This window comes from Oryctolagus cuniculus, chromosome 14 (genome assembly GCF_051225735.1).
Source record: "Oryctolagus cuniculus isolate XC-2025 breed Fujian yellow rabbit chromosome 14, ASM5122573v1, whole genome shotgun sequence".
NCBI classification, from domain to species: domain Eukaryota; kingdom Metazoa; phylum Chordata; class Mammalia; order Lagomorpha; family Leporidae; genus Oryctolagus; species Oryctolagus cuniculus.
In genome coordinates, this window is record NC_142880.1 from 58366576 (window position 1) to 58383733 (window position 17158).

General features: G+C 47.5%; 1 protein-coding gene across 26 annotated transcripts in view; it reads left to right on the plus strand.

Moving 5' to 3' along the window:
* The window catches only part of PDZD2 (PDZ domain containing 2), a 403443-nt gene that overhangs the window by 361980 nt on the left and 24305 nt on the right, over positions 1 to 17158 (plus strand). For all 26 annotated transcript variants that reach the window (XM_017344664.4, XM_051853842.3, XM_051853843.3 and 23 more), the window contains 7 exons: positions 679 to 796; positions 2724 to 2856; positions 8668 to 8749; positions 9540 to 9574; positions 10213 to 10360; positions 11598 to 12409; positions 15694 to 15841. In XM_017344664.4, coding sequence (XP_017200153.4) covers positions 679 to 796; positions 2724 to 2856; positions 8668 to 8749; positions 9540 to 9574; positions 10213 to 10360; positions 11598 to 12409; positions 15694 to 15841 — 1476 coding nt within the window. The remainder of the gene's footprint in view (positions 1 to 678; positions 797 to 2723; positions 2857 to 8667; positions 8750 to 9539; positions 9575 to 10212; positions 10361 to 11597; positions 12410 to 15693; positions 15842 to 17158) is intronic.

Sequence of the window (17158 nt, forward strand, 5' to 3'; positions counted from 1 at the left end):
TTGGGAACCATGTGCTAGCCATGACAGCGGTGGTGTTCCCTAAATGGACAATGGGCTTGAAAGTAGAGATCTTTGGTCACTTTTTGACACAAATGAAGGGAAGTTACCAATGTGCAGAGCTCTCCATGCTCTTGCTAGAGGAACCACTGTGTGGCAGAGACGCGCGTTAAAGACGTCATTACCAGCACCAGTGGGTGAGCGCCGAATCTTACTACTTTACATCTTCGTGCCCTTGCTCTCCCTACTGACTGTAGAAATATGATGAACAAGTAAGTAACAGATAACCAAGATATTAGTCACTACAAGGAAAGGCAAAAAAAAAAAAAAAAAAAAACCTAAAAAGCTGGATATCCAAGATACAAATAGTGCCTGCCTGCACCCTGCTGCTCTGCTTACTCCTAGAGTTATTTCAGGAGGCTTATCTGACTGAGCCAGGAGTGGCCCGTGGAGTCGCTCACCACCCGAAGTTACCCCAGCGTTCACCCGGGCACTCATTTCTTTAACAGAATCTAGCAGGGCTGACAGAGAAAAGCAGGGGTTTACGTTCTGATGTGGTCCAACAGTGAATGGCCCTTGGTCTGAATAGAGGTCGATGCCCTTTGAGATCTGTTACTCCGCTGTTTTTCTGGCGACTGTGTAATCGTTGGTTTTGCTTTCTTTAAACGCTGCCTCCCACAGAGCCACGAGTTGGACTCGGCATTGGTGCCTGCTGCCTGGCTCTAGAAAACAGCCCTCCAGGCATCTACATCCACAGCCTGGCACCTGGATCCGTGGCCAAGATGGAGAGCAACCTGAGGTTTGTTGTAGCCCGGACAGGGCAGGTTCCGACGTGTTACGAGGATGTGAGGACACACACGGGTAGCTGCACTCTTGCGTTCCTCAGAAGGACGCTGAATCTTGTATTTCCAGTAACATAGCTAGGGTTACTATGAATAGCTTCTCCAAAAATGCAAAGCTGTGAGAGGTGAAATCAGGTTGAATCAGAGAACCCTGGATCTTGGCTTCTTTGCTTTGGACTGTGTGAACTCTCAAGTTCAGTTTCAAAATACAACTCTGTGTAGATACCTGATTGTCTCAATATTTTCTTCCACTTGTATCGTCTCTGCAAAATTCACACTGAGATTCTGGAACTGCTCGTAATGGCTCAAAACTCAGGGATGCAAAAGAGTCCTGGAATCATGACCTTTCGTGGGAGGCCATTCTTAGGAAGCGGTCTTTCTCAGACCTTCCATTGCGTTCACCCTGTTTGAGTAGTGGCATCTAGGAGCCTAAGGTCTGAAATCGCCAAGTCTGATTGCTTAACCCGGAGAGCTGTGTCAGAGCGTGGATATTCTGTTTATACAAGACACGTCTAGCTCTTCTCTTAGATAGTCACAGAAGTGAGCTGGTGTCCCCCTAAACGTCACAGGAATGCGCACGTATTGCCCAGAGCGCTCTGTGCAAACACTGTCGTCTGTCTTCTCTTTAAGCTCCCAGGTTTTTCAGCAGTTAGGGAATTGTCAAAATGCTGTTTGTTGAGATTGCCATTTTTGGGCCCTGTGAATAGATTATATTAATGTTTTTAGTTAATCATCAGAATAAATTTCCATTTGAAAAAAAGAATGCTAGCAGAGCATCCAAAGTACATTAAAGAAAATATACTTTTAGAACTCCAGGGAAAAAATCCTTTAATGACATCCCAAGATGATGTTTCTTTCTTGAATGGTTCCATATGTCTGGAGCCTGCCAAATGAACATTCTTCAAACCCCATATAAAGAGTCTTTGTTCTCTCCTGCCGAGTTCTCTCCCTAGAATTTCAACTCAGTATGGGCAACTTGTCCCTAATTTCTCATTTGCTCAAATTTGAAATGTTTTTACAAATTCTTGAGTAACCTTTGGGCTTCAGATATTTCCTCCCTAAATTACATTACAAGAATCACTTCAAGATGGTAGGAAGGAAAGAAAAATGATGCTGGTCGGAGGGGCTGTCCTGTGATGGTGAAGAATCGGACACACCTGAGCTAGTGCAACATCGTGGGACACCACAGTGACCACTCTGTGCCGGTGGCCCTGTCTACTTTGATCTATTAAAAGCACTCCATAGATTGCTTGGTAGTGCGCCTGGCCTACCGTGTGTGCTCAAGAAATGGTAGCCCTCATTGTTGTCTTTATTCTCAGTTTTATTTTACTTTACTACTTACTATAGCTAATATGCATGATCACTTTTGGCAGTGTAAAATCTGATGTGTTCACATGAATGTATTCATTTTTTACCTGTGTGCAAAGATGAAAGGAGATCATTTACCTCTTTAAAGTATTCAGAAAAGATATCACATATTACAAATCTTTCCTAGAAAGCAAGCATTTTGTAGCTTGTAAAAAGCTAACTGTGGGGTGGGCATTGTGGCATAGCAGGTTAAGCCACTGCTTGGCATGCCCACATCCCAAATTAGAGTGCTGTTTCGAGTCCCAGCTACCCCACTTCCTATCCCATGTTATCCTGGGAGTCACAGAGGATGGCCCAAGCATTTGGGTCCCCGCCACCCCTGTGGGAGATCCAGATGGATAGCTGGGCTCCTGACCTTGGCCTGGCCCAGCCCTAGCTGTTACAGTTGTTTGGGGAGTGAGCCAGCACGTGGAAAGTCTCTCCCTGCCCCCCTACCCCGCCCATCTTTCTCTCTTCCTCTCTCAAGCAAACTGTTAACTCAGAACGTTGACTGTGTTGCCTTCCCACCTTCCCCAGCCGCGGCGATCAGATCCTGGAAGTTAACTCCGTCAACGTGCGCCACGCTGCTTTAAGCAAAGTCCACTCCATCTTGAGCAAGTGCCCCCCAGGACCCGTTCGCCTTGTCATCGGCCGGCACCCAAATCCCAAGGTGAAGTAGTTCCTGCTGTTCTGATGGTGGGGAGCTGGCACACACTCTAAGGGGACACGCACTCTTCCGTGAGACACTTTGCCCAGCTGGGGATAGGAGTCAGCCGGTGGCCGATACCCATGGGAAACGAATCTGTGATCCAGACGTTGTCATCTTCGCACTCTCGGATATTGTATTAGAAAATGCTGGCAGTGTTGTCTGGTGAATTGAAAAGGTGACCTGGTGGGAGGTGGGAATGCTGGATTCTGAGGAACCAGCCCTGGCTGTTGGATCACTGGCGAGATACTGACTCTCTCTGGCTTTCTGCATCCAGACACCGAGAGTGTTGGGCTGCGTGGTCATGACCCTTTGAGGTTCAGGATAAGAAATCACTTTTTACCACAATCGTTCATTTACCCACATTAGGAATAATCTCAGCTTTAAAGTTAATGCTAATTAATTCATTTTTCCAACAGGCTCAGTGGGTTTTAACCATCCTTCAAGTAAGAAATGAAAGTGTGTCGTGACTGAAATAGTATAAAAATAAATTTCTATAGTAGTTGAAAAGATGACTAGAATTTAATTCAAATGTGGAGAATATATCTAAGTCACTTAAACAAGGATCTGTATTTGCATTTCTATAGAATTTCTATCAGACAAAGTTTATAGACACTCTTAAAGGGAAAATAAAGTCTTCAGATATAAGGTGGAACATGTCCTTCTTAATGTCCACTTAATTCTCTGAGCAAAGAAAATGCCGATTCGTCTTAATAAATATGGATCTCACTCAACTTAAATAAATGAGAATGAGATGCACTCTAGCTTGTGCAAGCCTGTTCCTTCTTTGCAAATGATACTGTGGATTTTGCTTCCATCCAAACTGGGGGAAAACAAAGCCTGCCATTTTGAATAAACTATAATGAAGAAGTTATTTGTGAAGTTTAGTCAATGTCATAAAGAACCAAGATCTCAAGACTCAAGTTTTTCATTCATGCTAGACCTTTTCTATTAGTTACTCACATAGATGTTCTTGAATCTGCCTGAGGAGCATCAACGCACATTGCAATCCTGCTGATCACGACATGGAGCTTCCAGACCCGTTTGCCAACGCTGCTTTGGCTTGTCCTGCTAAAGGCGTGTTCTGAAAACAGGAGTCCTTCCTTGGCTTTCTGATGTGCACAGCCTCATGGGACGGAAGAGGAACTATGTGTGATTGTACCTAAGCAGCAGATAACTGTAGCTCATTCCGCTTAGGATTGTGAAGCCGCTCATCTAGGCTTCTGCTGAGAATGAACTGTTAAATGACCTTTTCCTACTTTTAAGTTGTACTTGGTAGTGAAGAGGGAAGATCCTTCAAGTCCAACATAAACAGCTCAGCTGTAGCTACCAGCAGCCCATGAGGACCTGGTACTGAACAAAAGAGGCAGGGACCCCGAGGAGGCTCTGGGGGCAGTTGGGTTGGGTGCAGGGGCTAGGAAGCAGGCAGGCCAGCCTCCATCCCGATAATGGGATTCAGATTGGCAACCTGGTCCTCTATCAAACTCATTGCCTAAGCATTTATCAAACTTCCGGTGGGTACCAGGCAATGTCAACACCCTAGAGCTACAGAGATGAATTAGAACATATCAAGGAACTTAAAATCTTCACCTGAAGTGCACCAGCCTTCTCAAAGACTTGGCGAAGTAAATAAATTTGGGGATATATATGCATTTATGATCAGAGCCAATAGCTTATATCTAATTCATGGCCTACAGAGTGTCACCATTTTGATAGGGTGTAAGGACACTCTTGTTATCAGATGGGTGAAAGAAGAGACCCAGTTTAAAGAGAGGTCTGAGCATCATATGTCTGTAATTAAGGCCCAAGAGACCACTCATAACCGTAAGCCTGAATCACTGGCCCCAGCTTGCATTTGGTTTTGATGCTGCTGTACTTGTGCAGTTATTGTTAATTGAAGCTAACCACAGGACCCTTGGAGTTCAACTCAGCTCACTTGAGCACTAAGTTCTTTTTGCTGTTGTTTTGAGAACTTGATAGGAAATTCCACAGAAATTAGTTTGTGTCTCACATTGTGATCAGATGATACTTAACAATACATTTTGTTAATGTAACCTTTTAGCAACCCAAAGCACCCATTAAGCATGTTAGCTCCTATATGTGCCTGTCATATGGTCCTGGCTTTTGTATTATTTGTCGTCTTATTTGATTATATCCTCAATGGTCCCAGGCTGCTGCGCTTTATGGACTTGTGGGCCATTTCAAGAGTCATAATTCTATGACGAGAGATTTATGGGGTGCCGCACGTGCCACATCTGAGCTTTCTCGATGGCATCATCTTTAGACTGTCAGACATTGTTGATTGAGCTGGTCTACCCCAGTTCAACCAAGCACCGTCAAGCAGTGAGTGACTCCATGTCCCGTTTGAGGATGCCAACATCAGCAACGATGCCTGGCCAAAGGTCCCCCCTGGACTAATTGAAAGTCTACTCCGCTGTTTTTCCACATTGCTTTATCTGTCTGCATTCTCAGAAATGTGTTTTAAAAATTGTTTCATAGTAGCCGTAATATAAACTCAAGACCTGCTTCCACTTTTTTTCCATCTTCTTCCTACTGTCACTCGCTGTTTTTCTCCTTTTGGTTCACTGCTTCTGCTGCCTTCTCGCAGGGCTGGTTCTGCCTTGTGCCGTTGCCATCCCTGTGGCTGTCTGTCTCTCACACCATTATGCCTAGTGTTACAGCTACAGTCATTCTGAGCTCCTTCCTCCAGGGTCTCCACTTGGACTGTAGCTCCCCCATCACCTCCTCTCACCCTCGGAAGCAGCCCAATAGCTGTGGCTGACCAAATACATCCCTCAGCAACATGATAGAGAATTAAGATTTCAGCGGTTTGCAGTCACTGGCTTCGAGGCATGTCTGACTTCAAAGTCTTTTCCAGCATACCACGGGTCAGGATTTGTTCAGAGGTCCCGTCCGCTCAACCCAAAAGCATGTGCTTCCTTTGCCAAGACAATCAAACATCAGAACGGCATCTCAGTACAAAGCCTCACCACCCTGACGGGCGGTGGGCTGCGCTCCTGTCGGTGTGCAGGTGGCTTCACGTTCCCAGCTGCAGTAAAATGGCCTCGGCGATAGCGCTGGAGGTGCGGCCAACGAAACCAAGGCTCAGTATTTGACTGCCTTGCACATTTCCTTCTAGGTAAACACGGGGTTCTTAGTGGTAACATCATTCCCTATTTTGCTTTGGGTCAAGATTCCATTTGATGTTTAATGTATTTTTGTACCTCTTAGCCAGGCCTTTCGTGCCAATAGTACATTTTGGTACTGAATGTATGTGCTGCTTTCGTTTTCGTGTGGTTCCAAGAGAAATACCACAAGGGTTTTCTTTTCTTCTGTTTCTCATAACGTCTGCAGCGTTGGCTGCCCACTTGGTGTATTCAAACCTTCCAGGTCTAGACAGGCTAAGGTTTGGACTTGCTAGGGTAGCAACTTCTAGCTTATGTTAAGTAAAAGTAAGTAATAATAGTTCATTTTCCTCCCACTCAGAAAAACAATTGCAAATAGTGAAAGTCTAGTATCAAGAAAAATAACAACCATGGTTTAAAATTATATTTTCCCTGGCTCATTTGTAGCTAATTATTCTTTGCTTTGTGGACAGTGTGTGTATGTAGGGATCAGGATCAGTATGTAGGCCTGTGTGCATGCACAGATGTGGCCATATTTTATTTCTGATGAAGCCTGCAATAAAGTATTACCCAAAGGCTGGAATGTTTCTACCAGGTTAAAATGTAATGTTGAAGCCAGCGCCGCGGCTCAATAGGCTAATCCTCTGCCTTACGGCACCAGCACACCGGGTTCTAGTCCCGGTCGGGGCGCTGGATTCCATCCCAGTTGCCCCTCTTCCAGGCCAGCTCTCTTCTCTAACCCGGGAGTGCAGTGGAGGATGGCCCAAGTGCTTGGGCCCTGCACCCACATGGGAGACCAGGAGAAGCACCTGACTCCTGCCTTTGGATCAGCGCGGTGCGCTGGCCGTGGCAGCCATTGGAGGGTAAGCCAACAGCAAAGGAAGACCTTTCTCTCTGTCTCTCTCTCTCACTGTCCACTCTGCCTGTCAAAAAAAAAAAAAATGTAATGTTGAATCATATAGAAATATTTACTTTTTAAGAAAAATTACTGTGCCTACCCACATATTATTTATGTCACATATTATTTAAATATGTAAGATTACCATTCTATGTTTAAAATGGTTTTACCTTTAAAAAAGAAACTCTTTCTAAGGATCTTTTAAAATAGTATCATATATTTCAGTGTATGTCAAGCTTTAAAAAACTTCCCATGAGTAATGACAGCTGTGGATGACAACTGACAGGGAGAAAGAGCCCTGGTAGTAGTGAACATGGAAATGAAGATGCACAAGGTCACCGTTTTGAAAATTTCATAGTAGGAACTGGCTCAGGCATGAGTAATCAGTGATATGCTGAAACCAAGGGGTAAAAATACACTGGGGAGCAGGCTATTTGCCTAGTCTCAAATTTTTCATTAAGGACCAAAAAAAAAAAAAAAAAAAAAAAAAACCCACCAATGGAAAAACCCACTGAAGTCTGTCCTAATCAAAAGATTGAAGTTATTGTCATCAATTATGGTGCCCATGAGTGAGTGAGTGCTTCTGGATGCATTGAGAAGAACCCATTTTTGTAGTTTTTCTGCCCAAGAAAAGGAATAATGGGAATGGAAGCATGAAGTAACTCAGATCTTCACGGAGGGCTTAGGGTGCACGGGTTTCTTCCAACTGGCAGCATCATGAAAGACACAGAAAAGCTTGGAAACTGGCTCCGATTAAAGGAGGCTGGAGACGCATGGCAGCTGGACCCCGGGTCGCACTCTGGATTGCCAAAAGCACTTTTTTCTGTAAAGCATTCCTGTGCAAAGAAGTTGGTCCAGGAGAGGCTGCCCCAGGTCGACAGCAAGATGAGGGGGCAGCGGAGCAGGGATCAGCTCCATGCCTGGACACAGCGTTTGGTTCGGTTGGCTGACTTCGTTTGCTTGTTTTTGATGAAGGAAGCTGCATCCTAATTTGCATTCTGGAGCAAAGTCCTTATCTCATTGCAGGCTGGGGTCAAACTTTATGTGAACTAAAGCCAGCCCACAGACACACTTTGAGGAGTCCTTTTCAAAGGACAGTGTTGGAACAACTGAACAAACTCGAATATAAACTGTTATCTTACAAAGTCATCAATGTTAAGTTTCCTGAATCTAATACAGTGGTGTCATGGTTATTTAAGAAAATGTCCTTGTTTTTAGAAGATGCAGGCTGAAACATTTCCTGGTGAAAGGTCATGATATCTGCAAGTTACTTGCGAATGGCTTAGCAAAAATGTTATGGCTGAATCGTGTGTGTGTGTGTGTAGAGAAGGTATGCATGTAAATGAGGCAAAATGTTAAAAATTAGTGAGTCTATGCTAACAGCGTAATATTCTTGTATCACTCTTGGGTGTTTCTATAGGTTAAAAACTAAGTATGATTTTTTAAAAGAAGTGTGAGTTCTAGAAAGGGGCATATCTGAGTCGGGTTGATGGTGATCACAGCACGCAAATGCTTGATAATGAACTTGGGGACCCATGGAAGGTCTTATTTTGTATCCATTGTTGGAAGCAATCCCTTTACCCATCTGTATTTCTTACCTGCCCTGAGTCATTGCTTTGGAGGATGGTCATAACCTTGACCTGGTGTTTTGCCTGTTTATCTGCATTCAACTCTGACTCTAGTCCTATCTACTGTTGTTGGGGAAAACAAATAAATACAACCATCTAATTTGTGCTTTCTGCTAAAAATTAGGTCTCCGAGCAGGAAATGGATGAAGTGATAGCACGCAGCACTTATCAGGAGAGCAAAGAGGCCAATTCCTCTCCTGGCTTAGGTACTGTAATTGCACATTTTCGTTCAACGCTCAGAAGAGCTGCTCATTAACTTTGCCCACCGGGCACTCACCGGCGCAATATTCTGGGGTTCTCTGTAATTACCAGGATTGATGAAAGCAGCTGTCAGTCTGTGCTTTTCTCTTGGCTGCTACTTTTGATTTCTGCAGTTATTTAATGTGCTTCATTAAAGATTTAATCACGCATGCTCATTAGACTACTTTCAAATAATTTGCCAAAGTGAGTTAGCAGCATTTCATGTACTTACGCACAGTTCACCTAAAATGCTATAGATGAAAGTGAAATCAAACCAAATATCAGTAATGTGGTAGAGGCAAAGGTATTACCCATCCCAAAATCTGTGATTTCTATGCGTGAACTGAGGCATTTCCACACAAAGAGGGCAACAGAGGCAGCAAAGATGGTGTTTCCCTCTCACGTGGAAAAACTCAGGCAGAGAAGGGTTGCCTGCTAGGAATTTCATATGATTTAAAATATGAAACATTGTAGCAAGTTTTAAAACTAGCGTGTCTGGGATCGGGGAAACCTTAAGGGGCTCTTCCAATCTTTCTGAGCTCAGATGGGTGTCCTGGAAGAAAGGACCTGAGACGTGAGTTACTGGTTGTCAGCGAGAGGGGAAGGCATCACTACCTGTGCACACCACCCGTCAGCCCAGCCTAGGAGCGTTTGCCTGATGTATTCGGCCCCTCCTCTGTCAGTTAAAGAACTGAGCCTATTTGTGGTTTGAGCTTCGTTGCTTTGACAATATGGTAATTTTTCCTCCCCCAACAGGTACGCCCTTAAAGAGCCCCTCTCTGGGAAAAAAGGTGAGTCGAGGCACCTGAGCTGACTCAGGGACGGTTCCTGGAGCTCCTGAGTGAAGCGGGAGGGCCCAGCCCACTGAGCTGGGAAGTGGCAGCAATGCTCATTTGCGAATACACAAACATGTGTTTCTCTTACTGGATACGCATCCAGAAAGGAATAGAACAGTAACAGAACCGCAGATTGAGAGGTAACAGAGAGCGGCCCTCTCAGATTTTTGGAGTCTGAGTTTATAGAGGCTGCAGAAGCCTCCTCAGCTCAGCCCTTTCCAAAGCCAGTAGGGTCTCCGTGCAGGATTCCAGCCCCGCTGTCACTTGGCTGGACCCATGGGCCTGAATTAGCTTCTTTTCCCATCCCTGCCCCCGTGTTTCCCCCGAGATGGTTGGCATATGGCTGCCGTGGCTTTTTCCGCTCACAGCCAGCAGAAAAAGTGTTTTCCCACCTCCCCCCAGGGGCAAAAAAGTCTTAAAAGCACTGTTTGGCGCAGTTTTTATTCATGAATCTGTAGCGCAGCCATGCACAGGTAAACAGAGGTGGGCGGTTACCGAACAGGGGCTCCTGCAAAGCGTTCTCAGAGAGATAGGAAATCGCTACCATTGATGATCGCGTGCAACCCGCACCCTGTTCTTCTCTTCTCTGGCAGGATGCTCTCCTCTCTGAGGCTGAGCTTTCCCAGTACTTTGCCCACGAGGTGCCGGGCCCGCTGTCGGACTTCGTGGTGGCCAGCTTCGAGGACGAGGATCACCCCACAAGCGGCTGCAGCGCTCCTGAGGACAGCAGCCTGCCCCCTGGTAAGTCCTGGGCCCTGCATTCCATGGAGGTATGCTGGAGGCCACAGGTGGCTTAACCATCCTGGTGCTGGACTAAGGGGTCTGGACGCCATCCCTCCAGCTGGGTCACGGCCGTGCCGGAGTTGGCTCTGGGAAAACGTGGCCATTGCTAAGGGCTGAGGGCTCAGCCTGGCAGTCCGTGGGCTAGGGACACCCGTGCCCAGATGTTGACGATGGCATTTACTGGCGCAGTCTGGAATTTTGTGGCACCAGATCAGGATGGACCACTCGATGCCTCTAGTTTTGCAGAATCTTGGCCAAATTCCAGGTCCCTTCCCTCACTCGGTCCTAATTTGATTCTTTTTTGGGAGGCACTAAGAAGAAAGATTCAGAACTTATAGAAGTTGTTGAAATGTTGGATTTTTTTTTTTTGTCTCATTGATTATCTGCTCAAGATAACATGAGATGGAGAATCTGATATGACTGTGCTGATTTCTCAGACGTATGAACAGGAAAAGCAGAGGCAGATGAGGGCCACGCTCACTGCCCCGGAGCCACTGCCAAGCGGGCAGTGGCCTGCGTCATTCTCACTCCACGCAGCCACACGGCAGGGCTTCCAGGGAAACCAACCGCACGGGCTTTGCTCTACCACTTTCCAGGAGCTTATCAAGCCCCCTTAAGGTGGATGAAAGAAGGACCTCAGGTGACAAGGAGGCCCAGCTGTGTGGGTGGAGTCTGTGGTCCCAGGCTCCCGGAATTCCCAGCGGCAGCACTGGGAGGACTGGGCTGGGCCCCAGACACCACCGTGGCAGTGAAGGAATCGCACTGTGCCGTCTCCAGACAGTGAGCGCGTTTCCGCTGCATAATCCAGAGGCTGGGGGTGAAGAAACGGAAGAAGCGGAAGGCAGAGGACAGCTGTGGGCCGGCCGCCTGCTCTCCAGAGCTCCCCAGGAGCCACGGCACGGAAGCCTCCACCCAGGGCCTGGGGAAAGTGTGTCTGGCATTTGTGGACATGGAAATGTTCCGATGATAAGGGACCTTCCAAAAGCCCATGGAAAAATGGGATGAAAATATAAGTTTATTTCAGTTCAGAGTTTCTTTGGAAACCTGTGTGTAGTTTTTTTTTTTTTTTTTTTTCCATAATACGTGTTGTCCATGAGCATTTTGAAGACCCCTTATAGAAGATCAGGCTACATGGGAAACTCAGTTTCATTTGACTTCTCTCTCTCTCTCCCCCCCCCCCCAACCCTCCCACCAGCCCACAAGGAGCAGGGGAAACCCAGGGCCAACAGCCTCGTGGCTCTCGGAAGCCAGCGGGTCTCTGGGCTCTTCCACAAGCAGGTGACGGTCGCCAGGCAAACCAGCCTCCCTGGAAGCCCACAGGACCTGCGGAACCCCCTCCTCCGCCAGAGGCGGCTGGGCTGCTATGACGCCAACGACGCCAGCGACGAGGGGGAGTTTGACGGAGAAGGGGACTGCGTCTCACTCCCAGGGGCCCTCCCAGGGCCCGGCAGGCCCCTGTCGGAGCATGACTCCAGACACTTTGCGATGGCCTCCTCCAAGGTCACGGACGTCAACAAGCAGGAGAGACAGCCCCAGAAGACGCAGGTCAGCAAGGCCTCCTCGGTGCCGCTCCTCGGCAGGTCCGTGGACTTGGAGGAGAGCGTGTCCCAGGGTATGGTGGCCGCTCCTTCCCGGGCGGCCAGCCTGCTGTGCTCTGCGGCAGCCGCCGAGGGCGGCCCCGCAGGCCCAGGGCAGAAGGAGCCTTCGGAAGCGAGGAGTTCACCCAAACTGGACTCCAGAGTCGGTGCAGGCCCGCAGAGCCCCGTGAGCACAGAGAGCCCCACTTCCCCCCAGCAGAAGAGTGAAAGCCAGGGGTCCCGACACAGACCAGTGGCCAGAGTCAGCCCTCACTGCAAGAGACCCGAGGCTGAGGCCCGGCCCCATGGCACAGAGACACTGGCCCCGACCGGCAGAGCAGATGAACCGTGTGGTCCAGACTTCCCAGCCCAGGCCACATCCGTCAAAGCAACCGCCACAGGTCTCCAGCCAGGTGGACCCATCGAGAAGGTAATGTTCCCTTAATTGCTTGGACTCTGAATGAACCTTGTGGGAACGGAACCTGCTGTAGAGACAGGATCGTGAAGGGAGCTTTACCTTCCGCAGGCATCCGAGCACTGGGATACGGTACACCAGCAGCTCGCCAGGCACACGAGCACACGGCTAGAAGCCCTAGCTGCCTGCTTGCTGTACGCAGGGCCTGTGCCTGGTGGTGGAAGGGGGAGCACGGGCTGACGAAACCCTGAGCCTGGTACTAGCTCCTGCACTGGCCAGCTGCCACGGCTGAGTGATGACTTGGGCAGGTTATGGCTTGGACACAGGGACTGTGCCATCTATCTGGTCATCTCACAGGGCCAGGGTGACCATCAGATGTGTCACCTGACTCATTCTCTCCCACTAATAAGTTTGTGAGGAATTCTTTTTCCAACATCCCTGCAGAGAAACGTAGAATCAGAGCTACCCAGACCCTGGTAGAGGCATGAAATGCTGGAAGTGATGGACTTCCTTCACTTAGGAAATGCCACTTATTACTGCTGGTATCACCTCTTAGTTACAGCACATTAGAGCTGTCCAATTGTTCATGTTTTAAAATGTCAGTACTTCTCCACTTGAGCAATGAGACTGAGCAATTAATGTTGTTTACAGTCTCAACATTGTTCTCTCTGTCTCTGAACAAAGAATCCAAGATGACTAAGGCACTATTTATAAAGATGTGTGTTTGGTTTATATAAACATAGGTGTAAATAGACCCAGAAAATGCAGTCATAAAAAGTGTAATGAGCAGAAATCTGTTTAAAAACCGTATTATTTTTAAAAACAATAAAACTGCACATTTCTTGCCTACCTCTACCCCCAACCCCAGCCCAAAAAAATCCTGTTTGCAGAGTGGACATTGGGCAGGCGCATCCTACACTGGAGTGCCTGGGTTCAGATCCTGGCTCCACTGCGATCCCAACTCCCTGCTGACGTGCAACCTGGGAAAGCAGTGGGTGATGGCTCAAGGACTTGGGTGCCTGCCACCCACCAGGAGACCGTGGTTCAGTTCCAGGCTCCTGGCTTCAGCCTGGCGCATCCACGATTGTTGAGAGCATTTGGGGAGTGAACCAGTGGATGAAAGAGCTCTCTCTGATCCCTCCCTCTCCCTTCCTCCCTCTCTCTCTCTCTCCCCCTCCCTCTCCCTCTCTCTGTCATGTTTGAATACATTAAAAAATAGATAAAATGTGTGAGAGAAAAATGAAAAAATAATGTTTTGCCTCCAAACTGCAAATGAGTTTTAAAAGATAATGTTCAGCCAGTGGGTAAATTTCTTCTTTTAAAAAAGTATTATCGCCGGTGCCGCGGCTCAATAGGCTAATCTTCCACCTGCGGCCCTGGCACACCGGGTTCTAGTCCCAGTCGAGGCGTCGGATTCTGTCCCGGTTGCCCCTCTTCCAGGCCAGCTCTCTGCTGTGGCCAGGGAGTGCAGTGGAGGATGGCCCAAGTGCTTGGGCCCTGCACCCCTGGGAGACCAGGAGCAGCACCTGGCTCCTGCCATCGGATCAGCGCGGTGCGCCGGCCGCAGCAGCCATTGGAGGGTGAACCAACGGCAAAGGAAGACCTTTCTCTCTGTCTCTCTCTCTCTCACTGTCCACTGTGCTTGTCAAAAAAAAAAAGTATTATCAACAAGTTTTAGATAACAATATGAAGCCAAATCGGGATTTTGTTCATAATTGACATCTTATAAAATTAGAGCTTTCATGATTCTGAATTTGTATTTCCAATAAGAACTTTTGAAAAGAATTTAAGACTTTTGTACAAAATAATTTAATTTTTATCCTAAAAATTTAGTATATAATTTGATTTTATTTATATGAGAAAGAAAATAGAGCACATTAACAAAAGGTATTTGTCCTCAAATAGTAGACAATTAAAAAAAAAACACAAAAAGCCTTCCTCTTTGGAAATGAAGGAATCGTCTTCTGGGGTTTTTATTCAACACTGTTGAGGTGAAATTCACGTAACAAAATTAACCACGGTAAAGCGTACGATTGAGCAGCACTTGGCATTCTCCCCAAGCAGCCACCACCTCTGATTCCAGAATTCTTGCGCTGTTCCTGTGTTACATTTATGTCCATGGAGTCCATAGAAAATTGGGTTAAACCATGGGTGGCTTTCCCTCCCCTGGTAACTGAATTTTGCACACCGATTTTTCACCAGGGTCGCTGGCACACACAGCGGCCCCTTCGCCTTGCGCCTCTGCCACAGTCACCAGCCACTTTATGACCCATTAACTCAATGGATAGATTTCACCTAAATCTGCTTGAACTTTTTAATAAGTTTCAAGATGTTTCTGCAGTGGGTATTGGAGGAAAGAAGGGTGACATAGCTGACACCGGCCAGTGGGCAATCTTGGGCTCTAAGTGCCAGTTTGATTTGTCCAGAGTAGTCCTCCCCCTCGCTCCCGAAGTTGATTTTATAGCCGTGGATCCCTGCAACATAATAGCACCTAATGTCTCTATCGCCTTTTATATTCTGTGTGCTGTTTTCACTCTTCACTTCAGCCTCTTTTGTCTGTATGACCAAGAAAACTTTATTCCCATTTTTAATGTTGAAAAAGAAAACTGAGGCTTAGGGAAGAATGAGTATGCAATTTCCAGATTCTGGATCTTCTGGCTGCTAGCCCAGAGCTCTCTAAAAAAATCAACTTTTTAATATTCTGGAATTTCCTTAATTTCTTGAGAGCCAGACTTCTACCTGCTGGTTCACTCTCCAAGTGTGCACAACAGCTGGAGCTGGCCAGGCTGAAGCCAGGAGCCGGGAGCTTCATCCTGGTCTCCCACGTGGATGGCAGGGACCCAGGTACCTAGGCTGTCACCTGCTGCTGCCCAGGATGCAGCTGGCAGGAAGCTGGAGTCCGGAGGAGAGGAAGGCGCTGCCCCCGGCACTGACACGGACGAGGACCTCCCAAGCACCGTTGTATCCACTGCACCAGAGCCACTCCTGCCTCATTTGACCTCCCCCCAGGAGCTCTCCTCTATACAAGGGAACTTCAGAATGCTTGTGGGGAAAGGGAATTCGAAGTTTATTTGGTTGCAAAAACATAAGTTTGAAATCCATGCATCAGTTTTTCCCAAGGTGCATTTTCCAGGAACTTCTTAAAGGCCCCTTGTACACATTTATTTCAAATATTTGAGTGCCTAAATAAACTTATCTTTTAATTCCATTTTCCACCCATAAACTTGTTGAAGTCCCCTCGGACAGGATGTCTTATGCTGGAAGGCATTTACAGTGACTTGGGATTATCATTGTGCCAGGAACCTCGGGGACAGCTGACCCTCAGGGATGGACCTGTCCCCACCGACTATGGGCCAGCAGCTAGTGCCCCGTCCCACCTGGACACTGGCCACTCCCCAGGGAACCTGCCCAGAGCCGCTCCAGAGCAAGGGCATCGGCCCATGACAGGTAAGATACTTCATCACTCGGTAAACCTCAAGACAGGAAGGTAGGACCCCTAATGAAAGTGGGTAACTTTGAGGGAGGGATAAATCCCTCTTATACAAACTAGTGATGTTTAAATACTGCCTGCATTTAATAACTTGACTAGATCTTTGTACTGGAATGCGTAGTTTTTTTCAGAATATTTTTAAAAATTTATATTTATGCTCATTTTTATTTGAAAGGCAGAGAGAATGGCGTTCCCATCTACTGGGTCACTCCTAAAATACCTGCAGCAGCCAGGACTCGGGCAGGCTGAGGCAGGAGCTGGTGACTCAATCCGGGTCTCCCAGGCAAGCGGCAAGGACCCAAGTAGTTGAGCAGCACGTGCTGTCCCAGTATGCGCATTAGCAGGAAACTGGGTTGGAAGCAGAGTAGACAAGATTCGAACCAGGCACTCTGATAGGGGATGTGGGTGTCTCAAGCACTGATTTACTGCTGTTCCAAATGCCCACCCCTGAACTCATAGCTTTAATTCCACATTGAATGCATCCGTTTTTAGCCAGTTGATACTAGTTTACCCGCCTGGTAACACGAAGGACACACATGATTGATGAGTGGGGAGGATTTCCCAGCCTTCATAAACTCAGCATTGCTTCTGTGAAATCAAGTGCACAGAGATACGGTCACAAGAGAAAATAATTCATGTCGAAACCTAAACGTAAATGCTGATGGGAGAAGGCGTAATGTCACGGAAGCAGACATCCTCCCCAAGTGTACTTGGCTGCTGATCATTTAGTAGTCATCCAAGTTACTATGCAGCGTGGTTGTTTAAAATCAAACTGACTTGAAATAAGTGGCCTAGCCTCCTTGTTGGTGGAGACCTTCACTCATAATTTATATTCTGAAAGTGCACTCTGGCCTGGGATGGAGTCCTGCTGTGCTTTCGATCCAGCTTCCTGGTGATGTCCCTGGGAAACAGCAGATGATGGCCCAAGGACTTGGGCCCCTGACACATATGCGGGAGACCCGGATGGAGTTCCTAGTTCCTGGCTTTGGCCCAGCCCTGCCTTCCCCCCCACCCCCGCCCCAGCTGTTGCCGGCATTTTGGAAGTGAACCAGTAGATGGAAGTTCTCCCTCTCTCTCCTCTCTCTTTTTTCTCCCTTCCCCCATCCCTCTCTGTCACTCTGCCTTTCAAATAAATAAATCCTTTTTTAAAAATAAAAATAAAGGTGCACCCTGTGGGGAGGGCACCATCTTCCCAGGGGCTGGTCCCCCCACCAACGGCGACCCGCTTGGCTCTGCGGGAGCTCTGGCTGGCTGGCCTGGCTGCGGTAGAGCTG